Source organism: Nannizzia gypsea, genomic scaffold, assembly GCF_000150975.2.
Source record: "Nannizzia gypsea CBS 118893 supercont1.5 genomic scaffold, whole genome shotgun sequence".
NCBI lineage: Eukaryota > Fungi > Ascomycota > Eurotiomycetes > Onygenales > Arthrodermataceae > Nannizzia > Nannizzia gypsea.
This window is the reverse complement of record NW_003345197.1, coordinates 1555907-1578571: the sequence shown is the minus strand read 5'-3', so window position 1 is coordinate 1578571 and position 22665 is coordinate 1555907. Positions and strand designations below refer to the sequence as shown.

The 22665-nt window shown below is 49.3% G+C and overlaps 8 protein-coding genes and 2 non-coding genes across 10 annotated transcripts; 5 read left to right on the top strand and 5 right to left on the bottom strand.

Annotated features, from left to right (window-relative positions):
* Positions 1 to 689: 689 nt before the first annotated feature.
* On the top strand, positions 690 to 3131 carry MGYG_06434 (hypothetical protein; the record flags this gene model as incomplete). Its single annotated transcript, XM_003171842.1, has 2 exons — positions 690 to 744; positions 886 to 3131. The coding sequence occupies 2 exons, from the start codon at positions 690 to 692 to the stop codon at positions 3129 to 3131; spliced, it is 2301 nt and encodes a 766-aa protein (XP_003171890.1).
* A 1352-nt stretch (positions 3132 to 4483) lies between these two features.
* MGYG_06433 (pyruvate dehydrogenase E1 component subunit alpha) lies at positions 4484 to 5923 on the bottom strand (the record flags this gene model as incomplete). The annotated part of the gene is made up of 4 exons (XM_003171841.1): positions 4484 to 4989; positions 5064 to 5518; positions 5589 to 5722; positions 5801 to 5923. The coding sequence occupies 4 exons, from the start codon at positions 5921 to 5923 to the stop codon at positions 4484 to 4486; spliced, it is 1218 nt and encodes a 405-aa protein (XP_003171889.1).
* Positions 5924 to 6242: 319 nt separating this feature from the next.
* MGYG_06432 (T-complex protein 1 subunit theta) lies at positions 6243 to 8189 on the top strand (the record flags this gene model as incomplete). The annotated part of the gene is made up of 3 exons (XM_003171840.1): positions 6243 to 6301; positions 6402 to 6772; positions 6901 to 8189. 3 exons carry the CDS (start codon positions 6243 to 6245, stop codon positions 8187 to 8189), a joined length of 1719 nt encoding a protein of 572 aa, XP_003171888.1.
* Positions 8190 to 8778: 589 nt separating this feature from the next.
* MGYG_06431 (putative mitochondrial 54S ribosomal protein MNP1) lies at positions 8779 to 9494 on the top strand (the record flags this gene model as incomplete). The annotated part of the gene is made up of 2 exons (XM_003171839.1): positions 8779 to 9024; positions 9162 to 9494. 2 exons carry the CDS (start codon positions 8779 to 8781, stop codon positions 9492 to 9494), a joined length of 579 nt encoding a protein of 192 aa, XP_003171887.1.
* A 759-nt stretch (positions 9495 to 10253) lies between these two features.
* Positions 10254 to 13705, bottom strand: MGYG_06430 (von Willebrand RING finger domain-containing protein; the record flags this gene model as incomplete). Its single annotated transcript, XM_003171838.1, has 6 exons — positions 10254 to 11146; positions 11218 to 11522; positions 11582 to 12290; positions 12349 to 12590; positions 12687 to 13401; positions 13462 to 13705. The coding sequence occupies 6 exons, from the start codon at positions 13703 to 13705 to the stop codon at positions 10254 to 10256; spliced, it is 3108 nt and encodes a 1035-aa protein (XP_003171886.1).
* A 2925-nt stretch (positions 13706 to 16630) lies between these two features.
* On the top strand, positions 16631 to 17956 carry MGYG_06428 (hypothetical protein; the record flags this gene model as incomplete). The annotated part of the gene is made up of 2 exons (XM_003171837.1): positions 16631 to 17018; positions 17079 to 17956. The coding sequence occupies 2 exons, from the start codon at positions 16631 to 16633 to the stop codon at positions 17954 to 17956; spliced, it is 1266 nt and encodes a 421-aa protein (XP_003171885.1).
* Positions 17957 to 18325: 369 nt separating this feature from the next.
* On the bottom strand, positions 18326 to 18791 carry MGYG_06427 (hypothetical protein; the record flags this gene model as incomplete). Its single annotated transcript, XM_003171836.1, has 3 exons — positions 18674 to 18791; positions 18479 to 18581; positions 18326 to 18395 (listed from the first exon to the last, which is right to left on the bottom strand). The coding sequence occupies exons 1-3, from the start codon at positions 18696 to 18698 to the stop codon at positions 18326 to 18328; spliced, it is 198 nt and encodes a 65-aa protein (XP_003171884.1). The 5' UTR covers positions 18699 to 18791.
* Positions 18792 to 19469: 678 nt separating this feature from the next.
* MGYG_10562 lies at positions 19470 to 19540 on the bottom strand. Its single transcript has one exon. It is a non-coding gene; the product is annotated as a tRNA-Ala (tRNA).
* A 739-nt stretch (positions 19541 to 20279) lies between these two features.
* On the top strand, positions 20280 to 20393 carry MGYG_10015. Its single transcript, XR_001951135.1, has one exon. It is a non-coding gene; the product is annotated as a 5S ribosomal RNA (ribosomal RNA).
* Positions 20394 to 20767: 374 nt separating this feature from the next.
* On the bottom strand, positions 20768 to 22425 carry MGYG_06426 (hypothetical protein; the record flags this gene model as incomplete). The annotated part of the gene is made up of 2 exons (XM_003171835.1): positions 20768 to 21937; positions 21988 to 22425. 2 exons carry the CDS (start codon positions 22423 to 22425, stop codon positions 20768 to 20770), a joined length of 1608 nt encoding a protein of 535 aa, XP_003171883.1.
* Between the last annotated feature and the right edge of the window lie 240 nt (positions 22426 to 22665).

The window sequence follows — 22665 nt, the reverse complement described above, 5'->3', positions numbered from 1 at the left end:
GGATTCTCTTTTATCCATCGCTATCATCGCCGTCCTCGAGTGCAACACGCCGCTCTCTCCTCTCTCGCTGGCCCTTCATGACCTTCCCCTGTCGCGCCTGAGACGAAGACGCCTTATAAAACGAGAGAGGAACGAACCGCCGACCCAAGCAGAACCGAGCCAGGGAGGGAAAAAAGAAAAGAAAGAGGAATTAAGGCAACCCCAGGAGAAAACCGAGCGGACGCAAAGGCAGAGGGAAGAAGCAAGACGAGGAGGAAGAACGAAAAGACGAAAGGGACGAGCCAGACTCCATATCTTTAATAATAACCTTACCTTGACACTTTTTTGCCGCCAAAAAAAAAAAGGAAAAAAGAAAGACGAACATCGCGAAGTTTCAACTCATCCAGACCACGACAAGACGAGACGGGAAAAAGTGACGGAAAAAGTTCTCCAGGGCCAAACGCAGAGAAGAGACCGAACGCCAGCAGCCCCCGAGTGATTCTCTCTTCCTCTTGCCTTTCCTCGTCCGTTTGTCTTCCCTCGTTTGTTTCTTTTCCTTCGTTTCCCGTTCTCTCTCCCCTGCTGGGACTTTCTTCTTTCTTTTTGCCTTTTCCCCTGCTACGGTTTGTGGTTGTTGTTGTTCTTTGCCCGTCTTTGCCTTCGCCGCTGGCGTCTCGTCGCTTTCGCTCGTCCCGTCCACGGCTCTATACATGTTCAATTGGGCTGTCGACCCTACCGCCCCGCCAGGTCCTACTCTCTCGTCCCGTCAGCAGCACCATCAGCAGCAGCAGCAACAGCAGCAGCAGCAGCAGGGCCACAATCAATGGCTGAACGCGGCGCCTGGGAGGCCGCTGAGCAGCGCGCTTCCTCTCCCGCCCATCTCGACCCTCCGCCAGCCTGCTACAGTTAACTATCCCATTCCTACGCCGCACCACGAGCCGGTACCGACGCCGCAGCCGCAACAGCAACAGCCGCAGCAGCAGCCGCAGCAACATCATCATCCGGGCCAGCACCACCACCAGCAGCAACAGCAGCAGCCGCAGCAGCACGGTGGTGGAGACGTGACGGCGTCGGAAAGCCCCAGCCTAAGGGAGAACCCGTTTACGGATCAGGACGCGGACGGGAAGGTCGTGCTGCACGGGCAGGAATTGCATTTATCGGGTGTTCGGGGGCCGCATGATGGACATGGACAGCATCAGGCTGCTGCTCGACGGCGGCAGCAGCAACAGCAACAACAACAGCATCATATCTCACAGCAGAAACAACATCATCAGCCTCACTCGCAAGCTCAGCAGCAGCAGCAGCAACAACAGCAGCAGCAGCAACAACAACAGCAACATCACCATCAACAACAGCAGCAGGCCATATCTCGGCAGCATTCACACCAGTTGACTCATTCTCTCTCCCAGCAACAGCATCCACAGCCTCAGCCTCAGCAACATCCTCACCAATTACCGCAACAACACCTCCAACACCAACAGCATCTTCAAAACCATCATCAACGGCAGAGGCATCAGCAGCAACAAGTTCAGCAGCAGCAGCAACAACAGGCCCAGCAGCAACAGCAGCAGCAACAACAACAACACCACCAAACACCGCAGGCACAACCTACTCCCCAGCAAAAACACCACCAAGACCAGCAGCAAGCTCAGCAACAACACAGCTTACAGCAACATGTACATGCGCAGGCGCAGCACCAGAATCAAAAACGAAAACATCAACAGCAACAAAGGCATACCCAAACACCCGCTCCCCAACCTCAGCAGCAGCAACAACAGGTAGCGGCGGCAGCAGCGGCAGCGCAGCAACAACAGCAGCAACAACAAGTTCAGCAGCAGCAGCAGCAGCAGCAACAGCAACAACAAGCGCAACAACCGTCACAACAGTCTTCAGCCTCCCAGCCGGCTTGGGAGCGTTCTGTACCGGTTCCAGTACCCGCAACTGTTCCACAAGAAGAAAACGACGCCGAAATAGCAGCCCTTGAAGGCAATGCACCGCGGAAACATGGCAAACGGCTTACAACTCGCGAAGAAACCGCGTTATTCGAAATATGTAATCGTCACGCAGAGACCTTTGGCGAGCGTAACAAGCTCTGTGAATGGTGGATGGCCATAACCTTGGAATTCAACCGGATAGAGGGCCATCCGTATTCATGGCACAGTGTCCGCCGAAAAGTCGAATTCGTCACACAGCAACGCATCAAGTTTCTAAGCGGTATGGGCGGGAAACGGGGGGATGACCAGGCAGACGCAGCTTGGAGTGCGGCCGTGGACGCTTGGGTTCCAGTCTGGAAGCGGTTCCAACAGCAAGAGACGGAGCGAATAAGTGCAAAGCAAGGCAAGAGAGGTCGAAAGAGGAAATCTATGGCAGTCGACGGTGCAAGTCTAGAGACTCCCAACCACCAAACTCCTACGCCTCAACCACCTCCTGCAACCCAGCAACAGTCACAGCAACATACTCCTCAGCAGCAACAAGCCGAAATACAGCTTCCCATGGGATTTGGAACCATGTTCAACGGCACCCCTACCAACAATGGTGCGGAACATCCCCACGCCCACCCGGTTAACACAGCTACCCCGGACCTCATCGCCCCAACAGCTAGCAATCCCTCTTCTTCCTCTCCACAAACGGATCCAAACAATGTCTCCGCAGCAACTCTCAAAGCTATCTCGCGTCTCAATAATACTCCCAAAGCAGCTATATCCCGACATCCAAACCTCTCCCCTTCCACCGCCATGTTAATGTCCGCTGCCGAAAACTCCTCTGCTCGCCGCCCTTTCAACTCTCCTTCCATCCCCGTCTCCGTCTCCATACCAGATACTCACCAACAACATCACCCTCATCAAGGCGGCCCCGGTCCTCGTGGCTCCAACCCAGCTAACGCCGGCGTACCCGTCACTGGTGTCAGCGGAGCCCCTACAGCCAACGGCAACCTAACAGATGTTTATATGGCCGATGTCTCTGCTGCCGCATCCGCCGTTGCTCAGTCCATATCTGTCTCAACCATAGACCAGATCCGCTCCGAGCTACGGGCCGAGTTTCGTGAGCAGTTGGAGAAGGACCGTCTACAGCTTGAGGAGAAAATTACTGCCGTGCAACGAACTCAAGAAATGATCCTCAGCTTGCTGAATGACCAGCGTTTCATGAAATGATTTGACTGAGTTCTCCCCTATCTGTCTACTTTTTATATTATCGTCGTCATTTTTTATTTTGGTTACCTGGCGATATTTGATATCCGCCTATCTATCACGTTATCCTTTGCATTTTGGAATGTGGCTTTTCCTGCTCTTATACCTCAAAAAATAGGGTTTTATTTACTGCTGGGCCGGGCCTTTTCCCTTTTGCCCTTGCTGCTATACTCCATCCTCAGCTCCTTACCCCTTATCCTACGCTTTTCACATCTTACTTACCCTTGCATCCATACGCCATTTGTCTATCGGGAACTTCTCTCTGTCTCTACTATTCACATTAAAGGGGCTACTCATTTTGCCGGCTTATTCCATTTACTGTGTTTCAAGGGTATGGCTTACATTTCTCTGGAAGGACCTCGGTTTTATCTCGAATTTCACTCTCACCTTTACTTTTCATCTTCTTCGCCCTTCTTCCCCCGTCCTTCCGCACCTCGTTTGATTCTTTATGGTCAAATTGCTTTGCGTTGTTCTTCTAGCGTCTGTTTTCCTCTGCGCTTCCATACTTGTTTTTTCATTCTAACGCCATGAAAAACCATGATGGATAACTGTACCTATAAAACTACACACACACCACTGCTTTCCCACGATTGTGATTGTGATCGTGTGCAAAAAATGGGGGAACGATATTAGACATTTCTTTTCCTTGCTGATTTCCATGTTCACCTTTTTTTCCTTGTTTTCCTTTTTGATATATTGGGACTGGAATCGGAATGGGCTCAGATGGAGTAGATTGGGCCTGACACCAAAAAAAAAAAATTACAGCACGACGGGCCCAATTCTACTCTCATTTCTTCTCTCTTTACCTCTCTCCTTGGCCCTCTTGTTGTTTGTCGAAACATTTAGTTAATTGTTAGTGAGCGGCTTGGTTGGTTGGTTGGTTGGTCTGGATGGTATAGGGCTAGGACTAGGATTTAAATAGATATGAAGAGCGATCAAGAAGGATCTGATTCAGCATTTGTTCCCGATCTAATCCCCATCTGAGTAGCTATGTGGTAATCAAGAATCAAAAAGTACAAGGGTAATGAGATAGGTGTATATATCATGGAGGTGAAAGATGTTAAAGGGGGCATAGAAAAAGGGGAAATGGGAAAAAGAAAGAGGTAGTCGGAGAGCGATGAAGGAAATGGAAAAGGGTTCGTAGGACGCTTATTTTGAATCTAAATTACACACGTAAAGAAAGGAATCAGTGGTACAGCACAGAGGGAAGACTGGATGAACCACAACAACCCAATGTGTAGGGAGAGAAGGTTGGGAAGGGAATAGGAAAGGAAGCGGAAGAAGAGTGTGCGTGTGTGGGCGCGAAGGTGCGTAATTTAGTAGTAGAAGGTCTCGTCGGCGGTGCGGCCACGCATCCATTTGGGCTCGCTGCCACGGACGTAGATGTCTTCGAACAAGATACGCGAAGTAGCGTCTGGAACAGGCATCTTCTCAGCAATGGCAACTTCCTCGTCAACCATCGACCTGGCGTCCTTGTCAATGGCCTTGAGCTCCTCTTCGGAGGTGATGTTCCAGTCAAGAAGCTTCTGCTTGAGTCCCGCAATGGGGTCGTTGGTGCTGCGCATACGCTGGATTTCTTCACGGGTACGGTAGGTAGTGCCGGGGTCGGACATGGAGTGGCCACCGTATCTGTAGGTGACGTACTCGAAGACTAGAGGGCCTTGGCCGCTGACGGTGTACTCACGGCCATACTGGACAGCAGCCTTGATAGCAAGAACGTCCATTCCGTTGACCTTGATACCAGGGATATACTGTCCTCGCTTGTAGTAGTCGGTTAGAGCGGAAGAGCGGTTGGCAGCGGTTCCCATTCCGTATTTGTTGTCTAGATGTCAAAAGTGTCAGTACGGTCACAACATGGCATACTAAACGATAAATAAAACGCGGTCTCAAACGTACTCTCACAGCCAAACATGACAGGGAGGTTCCATAGCTTAGCCATGTTAAAGGCCTCAAAAACTTGGCCCTGGTTAGATGCTCCATCACCGTACAGACAGACGGTGGTGTTTGCCTCGCCATTGTACTGCTGAGCAAAGGCAAGACCAGCACCGACGGGCACCTGAGCGCCGACAATTCCGTTACCACCAAAGAAGTTCTTAGCAAACATATGCATAGATCCTCCCTTTCCGTAGGCAATTCCCTCACGGCGACCGAGCAGCTCGCCGATGATCGAGCGAACGGTACCACCACGCATCATGGCAAATCCGTGGCATCGGTAGGCAGTAATGAGCTTGTCGTCTGGGGTAATGGCGTGTTCGATACCAGTAGCAACGGCTTCCTGGCCAGTCGACAAGTGGCAGAATCCTCGAATCTTCTTCTCCTTGTAAAGTCGATCCGCAGCCATCTCCATACGTCTGGGCAAAGAAATTAAACGTTAGACATGCCCCATATATCGCGTGCCAAAAGGAGCCGATGCATATTTACCTTATCGATACCATGTCATAGTACATCTGCTTGAGCTCTTTCTTGGTCGTCTTCAAGGTGTATGGTGGAGGGTCGAGTTCGTAAGTCTCGAAGCTCTCGTCGGAGAGTTTGACGGAGAATGGCTTGTCATCTTCCTGCAATCCGGCAAATGATCTGTTAGCACTCTTTCTACCGGTCTATATCCGCTCAATTGGCAGGCCTGATATGCATACAGCTGGAATATCCTCCGCGTGAGCAGAAGCAGCGTCCGTGGTCACAGAGCGGCGAAACAGCTGTGTTGCCGGCTGTCTGCCCACTTGGGCGACGCCACGGGTCCGGATAATTCTCGAGAACATCTCAATTGGCGGTTAGATATTGCTGTATCGACGAGCAGCAGACAGCAACAGGGAGATTGGAGATGGTCGAGCGAGAGAAGCGCAAAGGACTTGTTGAGGTCGTTCAGTTTGTTTCGGCCGCAGAAAGTTGTTGGGCCATTTTCCTGCTTATGTCATCAGGCTGACAAACAGTGCAAACTTCCCTAGACGAAGCTTAGGGAAATAATCTAGTGAAAGCGACAAAAAGAGGGACGAGGGGGAAGACAGCCAGAAGCAGCGGCAGCAGACAGACGAAGCACAACCCACGGTTTGACACAGATTCAGCAGACAAACACGAGCGATGTCGTTGACGATTCCCAAGGCGCCCAATGCTGGCCTGTTTAAGCAAGGCTACCAGAGGTACGTTCATTTCAATCTCTGAGCTATCTGTATATTTTTTGTTTGCGAGCTTTGGCTGGATATGTGCGTTAGGTAGCATGCCCACTAACTGTTTATACAGCCACGACTCTGAAGATGGCGCCGTTATTCGCAACATTGAGGCATGCAGAGCCATTGCTCAAACTGTCCAGACCTCTCTCGGACCCCATGGCCGTAATAAGATTGTTATCAACCACCTGCAGAAGATGATTCTTACATCTGATGCCGCCACAATCCTCCGAGAGCTGGATGTTGTTCACCCTGCTGCCAAACTCCTAGTTATGGCCAGTCAGCAACAAGAGGCTGAGATGGGAGATGCTACAAATATGGTTATTATCCTCGCTGGCGAGCTTCTACGAAAGGCGGAGGATCTCCTACGAATGGGGTTGAAGACGAGTGATATCGTTCAGGGGTACGAGATTGCACAGGGCTTTGCTCTCAGTACTTTAGATGGTAAGATTTTTCGGGTTCCCTCTTGAGCATAGTCATCTGCTGTTTACAGTATTATATGATATTGCCTGCTTTGGAAGCGTTTTCTTTGATTGCGGTGGCTGCCTGTTTGCTAACAATATAATCTGTAGAACTCGAAGTGGATAGATTAAAGGAAATGCGCTCCGCTCCTGAGCTTGGGAAAGCACTAAAAACAGTTATTGGAAGCAAGCAGTCTGGATCTGAAGATATCCTTGCCCCCCTTGTGGCCGAGGCCGTTTTGGCCGTTCTCCCAAAGAACCCCGCCAACTTTAACGTCGACAACGTCCGTGTGGTTAAAATTATGGGAGGAAGCTTGGAGCAATCGCGTGTTGTTAAGGGTATGGTCTTCGCTCGTGAACCAGAAGGCTCCATTAAGAAGGCCAAGAAGGCGAAAGTTGGTGTCTTCAGCTGCCCGATCGATATATCCCAAACAGAAACCAAGGGAACGGTCCTTCTACACAATGCAAAGGAGATGCTTGACTTCACAAAAGGAGAAGAGAGCCGCCTTGAAGCTGCTATTAAGGAACTTTACGATTCAGGCCTCCGCGTTGTTGTTGCTGGCTCCACCGTTGGAGAACTGGCGCTTCACTACCTGAATCGATTCAATATTCTTGTGATAAAGGTTATGTCCAAGTTTGAACTACGCAGATTATGCCGTGTTATTGGAGCCACTCCCCTCGCCCGTCTTGGTGCCCCTATGCCAGATGAGATGGGAAATGTTGATATTGTTGAGACCATGGAGATCGGTGGTGACCGTGTAACGATTTTCAGACAAGAAGATGCCGGTTCTGTTAGTCGTACTTCCACCATCATTCTCCGAGGAGCAACCCAAAACTACCTGGAAGATGTTGAGCGCGCCATTGATGACGGCGTGAATGCAGTAAAGGCCGTGGCCAAGGATCCACGACTGGTGCCTGGTGCCGGAGCCACCGAGATGCAGCTTATTGAACGGCTCACCCAGTTTGCTGATAGAACCCCCGGTCTTGCCCAGCACGCCATTCGAAAGTATGCGGAAGCCTTTGAGGTCATCCCTCGAACACTTGCTGAATCGGCCGGTCTCAACGCCACCGAAGTGCTGTCGAGGCTGTATACCGCTCACCAAGAGACAGCTAAGGAGTCGGAGGATGATGATGAAGATGATGACGAGGAGGAAGATGAGAGCTCTGAAGAAGAGGATCCCACTTGGACCACCGGTGTCGATGTTCTTGCCTCATCCCCATCCGGAACCATCGATGCCATGGAGGAGGAAATTCTCGACCTTCTTGTTTCCAAGTCCTGGGCCATCAGACTTGGTTCTGAATCTGCACGAACAATTCTCAGTGTCGACCAAATTATTGTCGCCAGACAGGCGGGTGGCCCTAAGCCACCGGGTCAAAACCCTAACTGGGATGAAGATTAAACTACTGACATACGAGGCATATGATTCAGTATTGTTGGTTGAAAATAGAATGAGCATCTTCGCCCAAGGCGGGCAATGTTTACGTTCAATAGATCTTTTAATTAATCATCAGGCCTTCATGTCGTAGTTAATTGGCCATTAACGAATAAAAGTCCAAGATTCGTGTGATGCAAAAACGAGGCCTCCTGCTTTAAACCCGTGGATCTCTACCTCTGTGGGTATAAGACCTGCAAGCCCCTTGAGCTTTCAATGCCTTGGTTGAATGGTCGTTTTGTCGTTGCAATGTTTCCCTTTTAGGTCTAACTGCCATAGCGTTCAAAAACGGTCACGTGATGGTCTAACAGACTTTCGCTCACAGCATCAAATTATATCAAGACGGAATATTTTTCTATCCAGAAGACTCAGGAAACTTGCAATTGAGCGACACAGCCTTCTCGCGCCCTCTCTGCTCATATCCAGTCCGCCTATTGAGCCCAATCACACATCCTCAAGCTCTGGTTTTCACCCGTTTCGGACAGTCGCCCGTCTTCCGCCATCGATAGAATTTTTTTCAATTGCACTCCTCAAGCTTCGACAAACTCCTCCAAAAATGTCTTTCGCAACTCGATGCTGCCGAAGCGCTATCCGCCTCTCCTCCTCAGCATCTGCTCCTGTCCGGACTTCCTCTCAGATCACCCGATTGAACGCTAGCACATCATACATCTCGCAGCGAAGAAGATATGAGTCCACGACCGCCGAACCAGCAGCACCAACCAGCGAAAAAATCACTAAGATCGTCGACCAAATAAGCCAATTGACACTCCTCGAGACCGCCGATTTAGTTTCAAGCTTGAAGGTGAGATTATTTAATCATATATGGTCGTTCTGGTCCAATAGTGCTATTTTTACGTACCAAGAAGGAAAATGGTCAAGGGACAACGACCGCACACGCTTCGGAATTTCAAATGCTAATTCAAGGATTCCCTTTACTAGACTCGCCTTAACATTCCCGACCTGCCCGTTGGCGGTTTCGCTGCCGCCGCTCCTGGAGGAGCCGCTGCTCCGGCTGCTGCCGCAGAGGAAGAAGAGGCTGCCCCAGCTGCTCAAGAAAAGACCCTGTTCAACCTCAAACTTGAGTCCTTTGATGCTGCCTCCAAGGCCAAAATTATTAAGGAAGTCAAGTCCATGCTTGGACTCTCCCTCGTGGAGAGTAAGAAGTTTGTCGAAAGCGTTCCCAAAGTTATCAAGGAGTCCGTCCCCAAGGAGGAGGCCGAGAAGATTGTTGCTTCTTTGAAGGCTCTGGGCGCTGTTGCCACCATGGACTAAGTACTAGGGCTGATGGTTTCCTATATCTTTGTTTCAGGCTGGCTTGCTGCTTGTATTACTAGGCCCACCGTGTTGGTTTATTTGCTTTGCTTTCCCACGTTGTTATGTAGGGTATGGGAAGCATGTGTTTTAAGACAGGGTTAAGAGGCAGTTGATTGTTTCGAAGTCTCTTATGTACAATATGATATAGGCAAGAATTTTTATAATCTACGATAGAATTCTCAATTATTGCATTATGGGTTTCTGGTATAGATACTAGCTGCCAAAGTGACCTTTTCGCTCGACCGAATGAATAGTGGAAATGGAGAGCCAAGTATATAAAACATCAGTATTGACTCGTTCTATCAGCAGATTGCAACCCAGCGCCACATAAGCATACCCCAGAGCCATGCAAATATATAATCGATCAATAACGAACTATAGACAGAAAACCACATTCGACCTCATAACCCGAAAAAAACAACGAACCAGTTCTCAACATTAGAAATAAAGCAGCAAAAATAGAAAGCGTAAACCAAGGGGCATCACCGTCAGATATATCCAGAGTAGACGTCGTAGAATATAGTTGTATAAATGGGGGTATAATAAATAATTATAAATGTAACTACACCCGTGGTATAGGGCGAGTTGGGGTGTAGAAATGAAAGAGCGGAGGGCAACATTACGCATTATATAGTAGGTGGTGTATGTGTAGTATATAAGTTAAAGGGTGACAACGGTAGAACGGTGCTCCGCAGCCGTTTGGGAGTTGCTACCTGGCTATTCTTCGGCCAAGGACTCATCACCAGCCTCACGCCACTCTCGGGACTTCTCAGTTAGGCGCTTCACTCCTGGAATGCGCTCTGCCCATAGTGATTCAGAGGGGGTTCGGAACGTGTATCCCCGTTGTGAGGAAATGACACCGATAGCCTGGAGAACTGCCTTGCGTGAATCGCGGCTGAAAACTGCAGGGTGGGTGATCCATTCCAGAGCTGCCTCAAGATCGGCATCCAATGCTGATATAATTGCAGGATCAACAGCAGCCACAGGGGTAATGGTTGGCGCTTCATGTGAGTGGGAGGAAGCCCGACAATCAAGAGTGTCAGGGAAATGAGGGGAGTAATTTCCAGGAGAGTGTGCCTCGGATGCAGGAGTAAGCGTGGGGGTGAGGGTTGCTCGCGGGGTTGGGGTCGGGATAGCTCCTGGTGGTAGCGGCGGTAAACCTCCCTTCCCAAGGCCCTTGAGAATACTCCTAGTTTCGGTGAGAAGATGATGGGCGCGGTCATGCTGACCACGAGTCACAAGAGTAAGAGACCTCATCAGCATATCGGATGTAAGCAGTTCCATACGACGTTGGACAATCGAAGGATGGGGGGGAATCGGAGGGCTGATAGGCCGTCCAACATTTTTTGACTTCTGATGTTGTGGAAACATGGTGATTGCCAAAAGGGATGGTCTTGGTGAGTGAGTTAGGTGACCTTCACGTAAGATGTCGCCGTATGTAACGTCAGCTTGAATCAGGGGCACTTCTTCTATACTCGCTACTCGCTGGTCATCACCATCAATTGGCCCACCAAGTGCCTCTAATCCAGAAACTATGCTTTCCCAAGGATCTTGAGGAACATGTTCGGGGACAGAGGTGTCTGGGGTAATTGCAAGCTGAATAAGAACATCTGTAATTGTTGGAATAAGTTAGTAACAAGGAATCTAGTGAAGGTCAGTCAGTGGTGGCTTATACACTTACCTCGTTTATCTCCAAATCTCAGGTCACCCAGGACAGCTTCTGCGTCTCTTCCCGTCGCGCGTTTAGTGGTATGCATTGCACCGCTAATCTTGACAAACCGCGCGGGAGAGCCCTCGGGCAAACGCAGCTTTAATTTGACGTTTTGATGCGAGGTCGATTGTAATGCCCCGAGGCATCCAGCAATGCATTCTCGTAGCATCATCCAATCCTTGACGTACGTGTAAGATGCTTTTGTTCGACTTGAGAGTTCAATCATAACATCCGGCTTATGGGTGAGGCCCAGGCCAAAAGTGTGGATGCCAACCCTATAGTTTGAGAGACCGTTAATGACTATGCATGTTCAATAATACGGTTAATTACTTACTTCGCAGCTTCAGCGCGAGAGACGACGAAATCACCGCTTTCTGGATCAGTTGTTTGCGAATCGCTAATGAGTAGTATCGTGGACACGGGATTGAATGATTTACGTTGCATTAGCAAATCCATGGCCACGTTTGCACCCTCAACGACATCCGCGCGTAAGCTCTTTTGGCCAACAGGGCGAATCGAGTTAAATATCTTGCCCCAGCCGTTCCATGTCTTTGAAGTCATTCCTACAACAGGAACACCTCCGCCAGATGAGCCAAAGGTAACCAAACCCATACGATCTCGTGGGCCAAGGCTCTGGACAAGAAAACGTAGAGTGTCACGAAGCAGGGAGATTTTGAGACCTTGCATCGAAGAAGAGACGGGTATGACAACAACAATATCGAGCGGCACATGGAATGTGGATATAGGCATAGGCTCGCGCCCTGGACTAGTGTAGTCCGTCATAGCGGTATTGCTGGACTTTCCTGCGCCGTATGAAGACGAATAGCCAGACGATTCCCGCTTGCTGGGTGTCTTCGAGATTCGGTAGTCATCCTCTTCAGATTGAGGAACTTCCACCTCATGCACAGAGCGAGTTGCCACACCCCCATTCTGTAAATCCCCTAAAGCCCGTTTCCAGATATCCAGCTGGTGAAGGGTTGGAAACCTCAAGTGGAACCTCGGTAGTTCATTGACAGACAAGTTTAGAGTCAAAACAAGCTCATCTATACACAAATCAGCTTCTTTCATCTTTTTTGATGCAGGTCAACACAAAAGACTTACCAGGGATGGTCTCCAGATCCTTAAGGTGCTTCTTGATGAGAATCGATCCCTTGAGGGTAAATCTCGTGCTTGCGCGCTGGGCCACTGGGTCCTCAAACATTGCCTGGCCCTGGCTCTGCTGTCGGCCCTTTTTCTCCTTCACACAGATGAGCATGTCAGAGAAGAGGTAGCACTCCAGCTCTTGCCATGAGTTTTTATCTTTGCCCACGCGGATTGTTCCATAGAGGTTCAGCTTGCCGAATCTAGAATGCGGTCAGAAACAGCAGAAAAACGCGACCTTATATCAACGACATCGAAAGAAAATCAACTACGACAACGTCAACATCTTCGACACATACCTTGAGAATTCCAACCCGTGCCAATTATCGACCCGCAGACGGAGATCCTCTGCAATGCTACTCAGCATGTCTTCGGATTCGTTGATGGACCGCGCTTGCGTGTGCGTATCGGGACTAGAGAGGCCCTGTGCCTTTACAGCCAAAGACTGGGCGTCTTCTGCGGGAAGGAGAGCACCAGGCGCCTGGCGTATCTGCTCTGGGTCCGGCGACCATTTCTCTCCGGGAACTTCGACTGTAACCAAACAAGTGAGGGGCTGCTGTTGGCGGGAACGGTTTAGGGACGGGAATTCACTGCGGACTGTCACTATCGGTGCCGGAATGAGGTTCTTGCTGATGCCTGGGCGAGGGCCGAGCTCGACCTCCATTGCTTGTACGTCGTAGTCATGGCGTCTCGACACGGATGACTGGTGAGCATCGTGCTGGTAGTCTGAGGTAGTTTGGCCGCCAACCGTCCCAGTGTCATGACGGAGAATTTCATTTCGCGAGCCCAGAGTCAGTCTCTCGAGTCTCTCACGTTGGCTGCTGGCGTCCCTGCTATCAATGCGAGAATGTTCCCTAACATCACGGCTGTTGCTGAAGGACCGATTAGAATAGTCTTGGTTCACAGAACCAGCTATGTTGCTTCCGTTATCCCACGATGCCGCTGGTGCATGGCCACTGCGATTCGTCTGCGATTCGGCAACGGAAACGGACCGTACAAGATTACTTATTTTTTCTGTTCCAAACACATCAATACCGGCGTTCACGCAACGAACAAAGAGCGCAGAAGACCTACCTAGATCGAGAACATTTCCACTTCTGCTAGCATCTAATCCGAGAGGCGCCGAGCAGATTGGACAATACTGGGGCTCGACGTCCCGAATAAATTCATAAAAGCATGCTTCGTGGGCAACGTGAGCGCAGGAGAACTGCAGAATACGCTCGCCACGGAGGGTATGTTCTAACGGTTCTTCACAAACGGCGCATGCGCTGCCAGCAAAAGTTCGATCTCTGCGATTCCGGGATCGGTCGACATCCATTGTGCCCCCGCCAGAGCTGCTAAACAGCGAAGTGACGGTGGAATCCGAGCGATTGGTGGAGGGAGCGTTGGGGCTGCTGATGATTTTATTGGCTGTATTTGTAGTAGGGGTTGTTCTATGTAGTCGGCTAAACGGATAGTGGCCTCCTGAAGAACCTGGTCGCGTTGAAGAATCGGCTATTCAGAAGAAAAGGAAGGGGAGGAAGAGAAAACCAGGTCAGTCGTTATTGATCACCAGAATGTTGGCGCAGCGCCAAATGCAGTGAATTGAAGGAGAAAGCAAAATGGCAACCCAGGAGAAAGGCTAGCTGCAGCGTTATGGAACAAGTTGACCGATACGGTGAGAGCTCCACCGGTGGCTTGTTTGGGCTTTGAAGGCACTAAAATAGCAAGACACAGAAAGAGGGTGGGCTTCTTGACATACCACGAGATGAAGGCCGAGAGCGAAACAGGCTAAAGGAGGGCGACCTGCCTTGGGGGTCGGGATCAGGCTGGAGCGAAGAGCGATGCCTCCGCATGAGAATGGAAATGACGAAAGCTGTCGAGCGACAGCAAGGAAGAAGGATGCCGGCTAGTTATGTGCTATTCCTTTCGCAGGTCTCCCGCCCACGGCAGTGCAATGACACTGATAACAAATGACAGCAAAATAGGCAGCGCGCATAAAACCGCAGGCGGCGTGGGCAATCAGGTAAAAGAAACACAGTCGAGCAGAACTACTCCGTGCTGGCTGCATACACTAAAAAGGTCCTGGGCGCTCACAGGGGTTGTTGGTGCTCGGGGATGAAGCCTGAGTTCCAGAGTTGTTCTTGAGAGTTGTTCTTGAATCAAGCAAGATACTTTGGGATTCCGATTGATAAAGAAGAATGAGAAGGCAGCTAAAAAAAAACTGTTCGCAAAAGAAAAGATGAAAGGAATTAAAAAGGAAAAAGGGACCTTTCTGTCAAGCAGCCGTGACTTTCCTTCTTCGACTTCGTCCTTCGTCAGAAGCCCGTTGTGAGCTGGGTAGGACAGGCGTATAATTGGCTTAAGGAGCTGAAGAAAAAGAAACGGGAATCCGGACAATTAGTGAAGAGATTATGAATGATCCGCCCAGAATATACACTTGAAAGCGAGCAAAGGAACACTTCAGAAAGGTCTAAAACGGGCGAGCAGATCAACGGACGACGGGCCTTACGAAGGGTTACCTGCGGTCGGATCGACTTCACTATTTTATAACTCCTGATAGCAAGGGGACCAAAAGGAGGATGAGATCACCCCAGAACCATGTTCAATGCCGTTCGGAGCAAACGAAATGTGGTTCTCATTTTGCTTTCCCCACGAAGAAGCAAGCAAACGTATGCCATCTCCAGCCTACTCCGTACATGGCTAGGGAAAGCCGCCAGAGAAGGGGAAAGGTCCGTTCTCCAGCATTAGTGGCAGCTCAACCAGGACCAGGACCAGATTTTAAGAGGGCCCTTGTTCATCGTTCCTCTGGGTCGACCCGGCGCCGTATTCCACCCTTTCAACCAGGCACTCACCATGCACGTAACTCCTCCCCTACTTTTAGCATGTGCGGAACCAGCGAAGAAAAGTTAATGTGGATCCAGCATTTTGCTTGTCTGCAGAAGTGGCTACTTGGTGGATTAAGCGACAGCCGTCTGATACGTTGCCCGAGGGCGTCCCAAGATCCGCTTTCCGTGTGTATAGAACTTTCAGCTAAAAGCTCGTTCAAAGAGAGCAAAAGGTTTTGGAAAAATTTTCTACTGCTACGGAGCACTTTTCCTCCCTTCGCTGGCAGGGGTGGACATGAGATTACTTGGTTCATGTCCCTCTGCATGCTGGACTGAGTAGGATGTCGGTACTCCGTATGTAGGGAATATGCTGCAGATATCCGAAGCTAGTTAAGTAGTGGCCCGAGGTACGTTTGTACTCCAGCTCAGTGAACAAGTCACTCTCAAGCATTTATTATGCAGTTTACGGTTACGGAACGAGAACTGTTTTTTATTCCCATGGGTCTGTCGCTCAGGCCCGCTTTTGTTCCTGCGCCAGGAATGGAACCCGAAGGAGCGAAAGGGGGGACCAGAAGCCATTTTTCGCCTGGCTTGTGATTCCACGTTCGAAGAAGCCATCCATAGCTCACGCCTTTCCGCTAACACATCGGCCAGCTTCATCCCGCTTACTCGTGGCATTCACACCTCCCCAAAGCCGCCAGCGATTGCATTAGGTATATGCCTTGTATTGCAATACGCTCCGTCCCCCTCCAACCGACGCCTATCACTTGTCTCTCCATGACACTAAGCCTCGAAATGTTACATCGAAGACGTCTGTAACGAGTGTACCTCCACATACACGGATACGCTGAACAAAAACTGCTGCAAAAAAAGCATATTGCGATCTATCAGTTTCTCTGGTACGAGCAAGCGCAGGGGGCTGAAGTTAAACTTGAGTCCTGGAGGCAACATGGTTCCTCATCTTCACTGGCTTTCCCGGAAATAACGCCAATCTTATCAAAACCATGAAAAGTTGCCAGCATGTTCTCCCTGACTGATATTGGTGGATTCCCGACAATAAAACTTGAACGAGGAGCTCGCCTACATTTGCTGTATTATTGTGCTGCGCTTTTCCACGTGGTAGACGCGGAAAATAACTGAAAAGGAAAAAAAAATTCGCTTGGCTCTCTGCTAAATATCATTCTGTGTAGCTAGGTAGCGACCTTCGAGGCCTTCTGGCACCCACCGTCAACCCGTCTGACCCTGGAAGCCGCAACGAGACCATATCTTTTCAGCCAGCCTTGTGTGGCCCACCTCCGAGGCATCTCACCACAGACAACGAGCCGAAGTTGACTTACGCAATTTGGGCGGCAATATCCCGAGTTTATACTGGCAGTACGAGCTCCCGTCATAATTCACGTCATGCTGTAGCTCCCCCTGTGAGCTTTTCGACAAAAATGCATCGTTTCATTGCAGCCAGACGCCTAGCCTTACCCACCCAATTAAACCTCGCCGCAGCTGGCACTGTAAGGCCCGCCTCATCTCGCCCTAAGAAAGCACCTTCAACGCTGAGAGGCACTCGAAAACATGAACCACCTCCAGCACATTCGCCTTCGCCCCATAAAGGTCGATCGGTGTCGCCTCTGCCAGGGCAATTCAGCCCTGGAGATTTAGACAACGTGGTTCGACGGATACCGCTGGAGCTTTTTCAATCTGCATATCAGGAGAAGCTGACGACAGTCAGCGTGCGGGAGGCTGCTGGGATTGCGCGGGGATGCATTGAGCTTGCTGAGAGCCTGCATTCTACACAACAGCGAGTTCAAGTTTTGGAAGCAATACAATGTGGTAGGATGAACCAACACCTCCAGTATATACATTTCAACTATATATTAATAAGAAAACTAGATCTGGACAAGATCTCTCAGGTTCTTTTCCTCCTTCTTCGATCCCCATATTTTGCACCGCTAGCATTTTGGTTCCTACCACAATTGGCTGCACAAGGGGACAAGAGATCATTGTATTACTTATCCCACATCAAGTCAGAATCGTCGCGTCCGCTTCCCTCCCCGGATGATGCAAAAGACCCTCTTCAGGTCGTCATCAATGGACAGACGCTACTAGATAATGGACATTTGGAGCATGCAGCACAGCGGTTCAAGCAAGCAATGGATTTGTCAAAGCCTGTGGAAGCACCGCATAGCTTTGATGCTCTGTTCCCCACCAAGGTCCGTCATCCCTGGGACGCCTATGGTTCATTAATGGCAACATTAGGGAAACATGAGGAAGCAAAGGAAGCTTATACCATAGGTGCAACTGTGTACGACCATCCACGAGCCTACAAATTATTACTCTCGGAAACCCTAAAGTCGGGTGACTTTGTCAAGTATGAGGAATATCTTACAAAAGTAGCAATGGGCAACGATGTGGCAGCTTGTTACCAACTCGGAAACCTATACCTTACTCTGCACCTGATGCACGGAGGTCGTGGGGAAGGGGAGCCTGCTCAAAACAAAGATGAGATGCTACTTATGTCACGGTATGGGAAGGATGATAGTCAGCAACTAGCTGCCGAATGGTACGAGATCGCCGTTGCCGGCGGTCATACACGGGCAGCCCTCGTCATGGCTGGGTTGCTGCGGCAGCTAAACAAAAAGGAGGAAGGGTTAAAATATTTGCAGATTGCGGAGAAAAGTTCAGACTACTCTGAACTGGCTGCAAAATTACGTGGGTCGTGGCATGATGCGCAGTTTACTGTTGATTTGACAGATTTAATGGGGTCATGAACAGGTGATGATACCCCGAATTTTGATGCCGGTTACTGAACTCAAGCGGCCGCTTAAGGAAGTCCACTCCTGGCCCAGCCAGCCACCATGCCTTCTTGGTGGCTCGGCAGGATGCACTCAGTGTGCTCCGGAGTTTTGTATACCAACCAATCTTTCTTGACTTCAGCAAAGGCGTTTGGACTGCAGCCACATAGAAGCTATGGAAGCGTGAGATGATATCTAGCTGTAAAATATATGTAACACAAAACTAGTCATTCCCATGGGTAACCTTATCATTTTCAAAAGCTTCTCCTTGTTATCAGTGCTTTTCTTCGGGCCAAGTTGAGAGGCCGACGTCACAACCGTTTGAGCCTAGTTTGAAGGTTACTCCTACTTGTTCTTAGCAAGTACTTTCTGAACCGAAGCAACCTTGCTCTCCATCGTCTCCCTCTTGTCGGTTCTAGATTGTCGATCAGGTTAGCCAACTGGCTGTCCACTTCCCACATGTTCCTTGGGAATCTGAAACGGAATGTGCACACTCACCTCGATCCAACGCGGATATCAGAATGGACCCGCACCAAGCCCTTTTCGTGCAGTACCGTATGCGCCTGGCCGATTAACGTTAGGACTTTGTCCCATGGACCCTCTGCAGAACCAGCCGAAACACGGTTGTTAGCTTTGCTGGTTTCTTTTTCTCCATCAGGGGCGTTGGCGTGTCAAGGAAAGTGGCTGCTCTACCGATCGTGGTTCCAGCGGAGTGCATATGGAATGTCAAGCCTGACTTCTCGATCAGACACTGTACTTCGGCTACCTCCTGGGAAACGGAAGGCGAGGACGTTCCAATCTTTCATAGGCAAGCCGGTTTTACGTTTTTCATCACCGTTAGTAGCTCTTCTCTTAGGACTTCTTCTACATGGGTCTTCCATGTCCAACTACATATGTACGAGAGGGCCAAATCTCGCCCCCAACACACATGCAGGTTGATAGATATGAAAGGCCAAGCATATACCGGCGTAAAACCGGTGAAAAAAATGAAATAAAATAAAAAACATGACTAGCCAGGAAATGGGTATATCACATACAGGAATCATGCAGACATCAGCAATGCAGTGGGAGGGCGTAGAGATGCTCGAGAGATCAGTCATCGTGAGGGCGAAGTGTATCAGGTTGCTTGCTCCGTTTATCCGTGATTGCCGGTTACTGGTTAGAAGGCCGTTAGTTGGACCTGCAATGCCTTGAATATGCAGCCTGGATATTCAACCCAGTAGTCGAATGCTTGAGTGTTGCTCGCTGGTTATGATACAGGAGAGAAACGGATGTTATTTGTTGATGTGGTTTTAACCGTCACCCGCCAGTGGACTCGATATAGGGGTGACAATGACATCATACGAAGGGTTCCCTACTCTTGTCTAAAACCACCAGCCAGCCTTACTAGAGAGGGGAAAAAGTAAGAAACGGAGCAAAAGAAAAAAAAGACCAATAAAAAGGAAAAAGGGGAGAGAGAGAATGAGAAGCAAAAAAGTAACGAGAAATTTGGACGATGGGGGAATCGAACCCCCAGCTCCCCAATGCGAATGGGGTGTTTTACCACTAAACTAAACGCCCGTTTGCACAACTTGCTTTTCTTAGTTGGGAAAGCTAGCTGCTTTAAGAAACGGGAATTCTTACAAATTCTCGAGTCTAAGTTTCTTTTCTTTGAATTACATTATTATGTGCAACGTACTCCCAGCTCCCGAGAAAACTGATAGTTTCTAGCCCTGGCACTCTTTACTATTTCGCTATTACTGGACTACAAATAATTGCAGCTTGTGTCCTTGGCGATGCATGGCACGTTTGGAGAGCTAAAATTTAGCTTGACAAGACGCAAAAGGCCCGGTTTGATACAATTCATACTCACAACTAAGGAAAACAAATATTTAAGAAGCAAAACGTATATGGTATAATATAGCAACTTACCATCAAGGCTACCAGTGTACTGAGATATTACATTTTTATATACGGTAAGTTTTCAGCCGTGTGTTTCTGGCATTAGATTTATGATGCATAACTCATAGATCTAAGGCAACTGCGAATGTAAGTCGGTCCGTCTGAGCATTCAAGTTCGTATTTCGTGGCAAGTAACTAACTGTGATGTCAAATTCCATCCACATCAGTTACCTCATGAATACGCTGATGAGGCTCGTGGCCCTCTAGTACGGTGACCAGGGACGGAACACTGGAATCCGAACAGCAATCCGGCTCTGAGCTACAGAACGCGCTTTAGCTCGATTAGTTAACTAAGCCTGCAGATACTTGTCGCTGCCAGGGGTGGATATGGGTCCATCATAGTGAAAGACAAGTACATACGACCATAGGAAGTGGAAAACAGAGCTTCCCGTCCGCTCAGCTGTACTTAAGCCACTTGCCGGTCGGTTAGTAGTTGGGTGGGTGACCACCAGCGAATCCCGACTGTCCCGTATGTTTTTGATATCTTTTTTGATATTTTTCCGCTGCGCCACCTTGGGTTATTGACGTGATAGAGCCCTGTGAAGGGAAGAGTGGTTGAATATATCTGAGTTTGAGTGAGTCTCCTAAGATATTGCTTTTTAGGACCATGTAACGTGTTGTAATAGTTCCTATATTCTTCGAGAGGTAGAATTTTCTCATTATCCTTAAATGATATATTAAAGTAAATAGAAGACTTTTGAATCCTTCTATAACTAACATAAAAAGTGTCTCGTGATCTCCATTCCCATATGTATGATATGATTTAGCCAATGTGAGGTATGTAGTTATGCATGCATGCCTTGGCATGGACGGCCCGTTCCATGAGGATATACGCAAATGCATAACTTAATTTTGGAGAGGCTTGCGGCTAGTACTACTGGTTGGCTTGGCTCTTGTATGTTTGCTCGAAGCCTGATCCCCAGCGCTGTCATTTGGATGTGCAAAACTCCACTCAGCATCGTGGACTTCGGCTTCATCAGATATGGCTGATGTATCAGAATCCTCCAGGACAACAGTTGGTTCAGAAGTTGGCTCACGTTCAGATAAGAGAGGTTCAGATGGAGGTTGCGTGTGTCTTTCGTTTGCAGAGTTGATGAACCCATCCCTCCGTTCTTTTGCCCAATCCCGTGCATTCCGGTAGGCAGAGGCCCCTTGCCGAAAGCCGTCTATATTCCCAACCATACTCCAGGCATTCAATTGGGTCATAATGTATTCAGGGTGCTCATTGCTTTCTCGAGGGGCGATGGGGTGTGTTGTGTAGAGCTTGAGTTGACCGCCGTGGTAGGTTGATGTAATTGTGTAAGCGTTATTGTCATAGCCAGGCTCATCTTGCTTATACGATTGAAGCTTCTGTATGCCCCGAGCGCCTAGCGCACCGTGGTAACAAGCTTGCCGAGTAGCAACAGCAAGGGATCCATCTGGACCTTTAGTCTCCAGAAAGAAGTTTGGAGCCATTGGAAGGGAGGTCTGGGTCGATGGAATGATAAACTCGCTAAGTTCATCGCGGATGTTAGAGCTAAGCTGCTCAGGGCGAGCACCAAAGAAATGATCTGGTTTTGCATTTGCCAAAGTGCCATCCGTTAGGGGAGCGAGGTTCCCAAATGGGTAGTCTCCTCCAACACATTTACGGTCACTAATATCACCATCAATAGTTGGTATAACAGAAGTTGCCACTGGCTTCTCTTTAGATGCATTGGTATCTGCTCGTTCAAATTTCTGAAAGTCCCTTTCAGAAAATTTAGAAGGTGAGAGGGAGCGTCTTGGTTGGGCCAATCTTTCCTTTATCTCCTCCCAATTACTTGGCTTTGCAGGCACTCGACCATCTGGATACTCGTAGCCTTTGGGGTAAATGCCATGATCAATCAACTTCTGCTCAAAGTTCCGGTTATAGGCAGTAGTGCTTGTAGTCTTTGTGGTCTTATTGTTGCTATTGCTGCTCTCTGGAGGAGTCCCTGCACGTCGCTTCCGGCGGTCTGAAATGTTTGTGCTCATTGCCAGGTAGCAAGGCTCTGGGAACTAAGAGGAGGCTTCAGCATGAGCACCTGCATGTCCTAAGGACTACATACATTTCTGAGGTCAGACAGATCAGGTCCACCTCGTCTGGAGAGTCTTTTAATCTCTCTTAGGCTCTCGGGTTTGCAACTATATGTGGGATCGGGGGCAAGTGTCTTGTAACGACGCTTAAGTCTCGTCTGTAACTGTCGAGTGAATGGCCGGTGGTAGAAGTATGGCGACTCTGGCACGCTGCTAGAAACCCCGTTTCGTCGATCCAGCTCCTCGAGAGCGTCCTTCGTTAGCCAAATCTTCGACAGATTATCCCAATATGCTGAAGCAGGCTGGTCGAGCTTCAGCCTTTTCGACGGATGTCGATCGAGATATTCCCCGGACTCCTGTCGTTTGCGAGAGGACCTCAAGGTATCTGGATGAGGCATATGGCATTGAGACTGTAGCTGCTTTGGTTCCAAAATCTGAGGTGAGGGCGGTAATTCATGTACCAAAAACATTGGGCGCGTAACGTCGACCTTGCATGACGGAAATAGCATCTGACCCCCACACAGGAGGAGTAGCTCGCAGGGATTTGGGGGTAAACGGCGTTAAGGGTTTCATTGTGGGCAAAGATGATGAGACTACAAATAGGAATCATTGGAGATGCATCATCAAGGCAGTGGTTGCCTAGTTTTCACGTGATTTTCTGTTTGACCACAAGGGACAAAAAGGCCCCAAGGATACCTTTGGGTAATGAG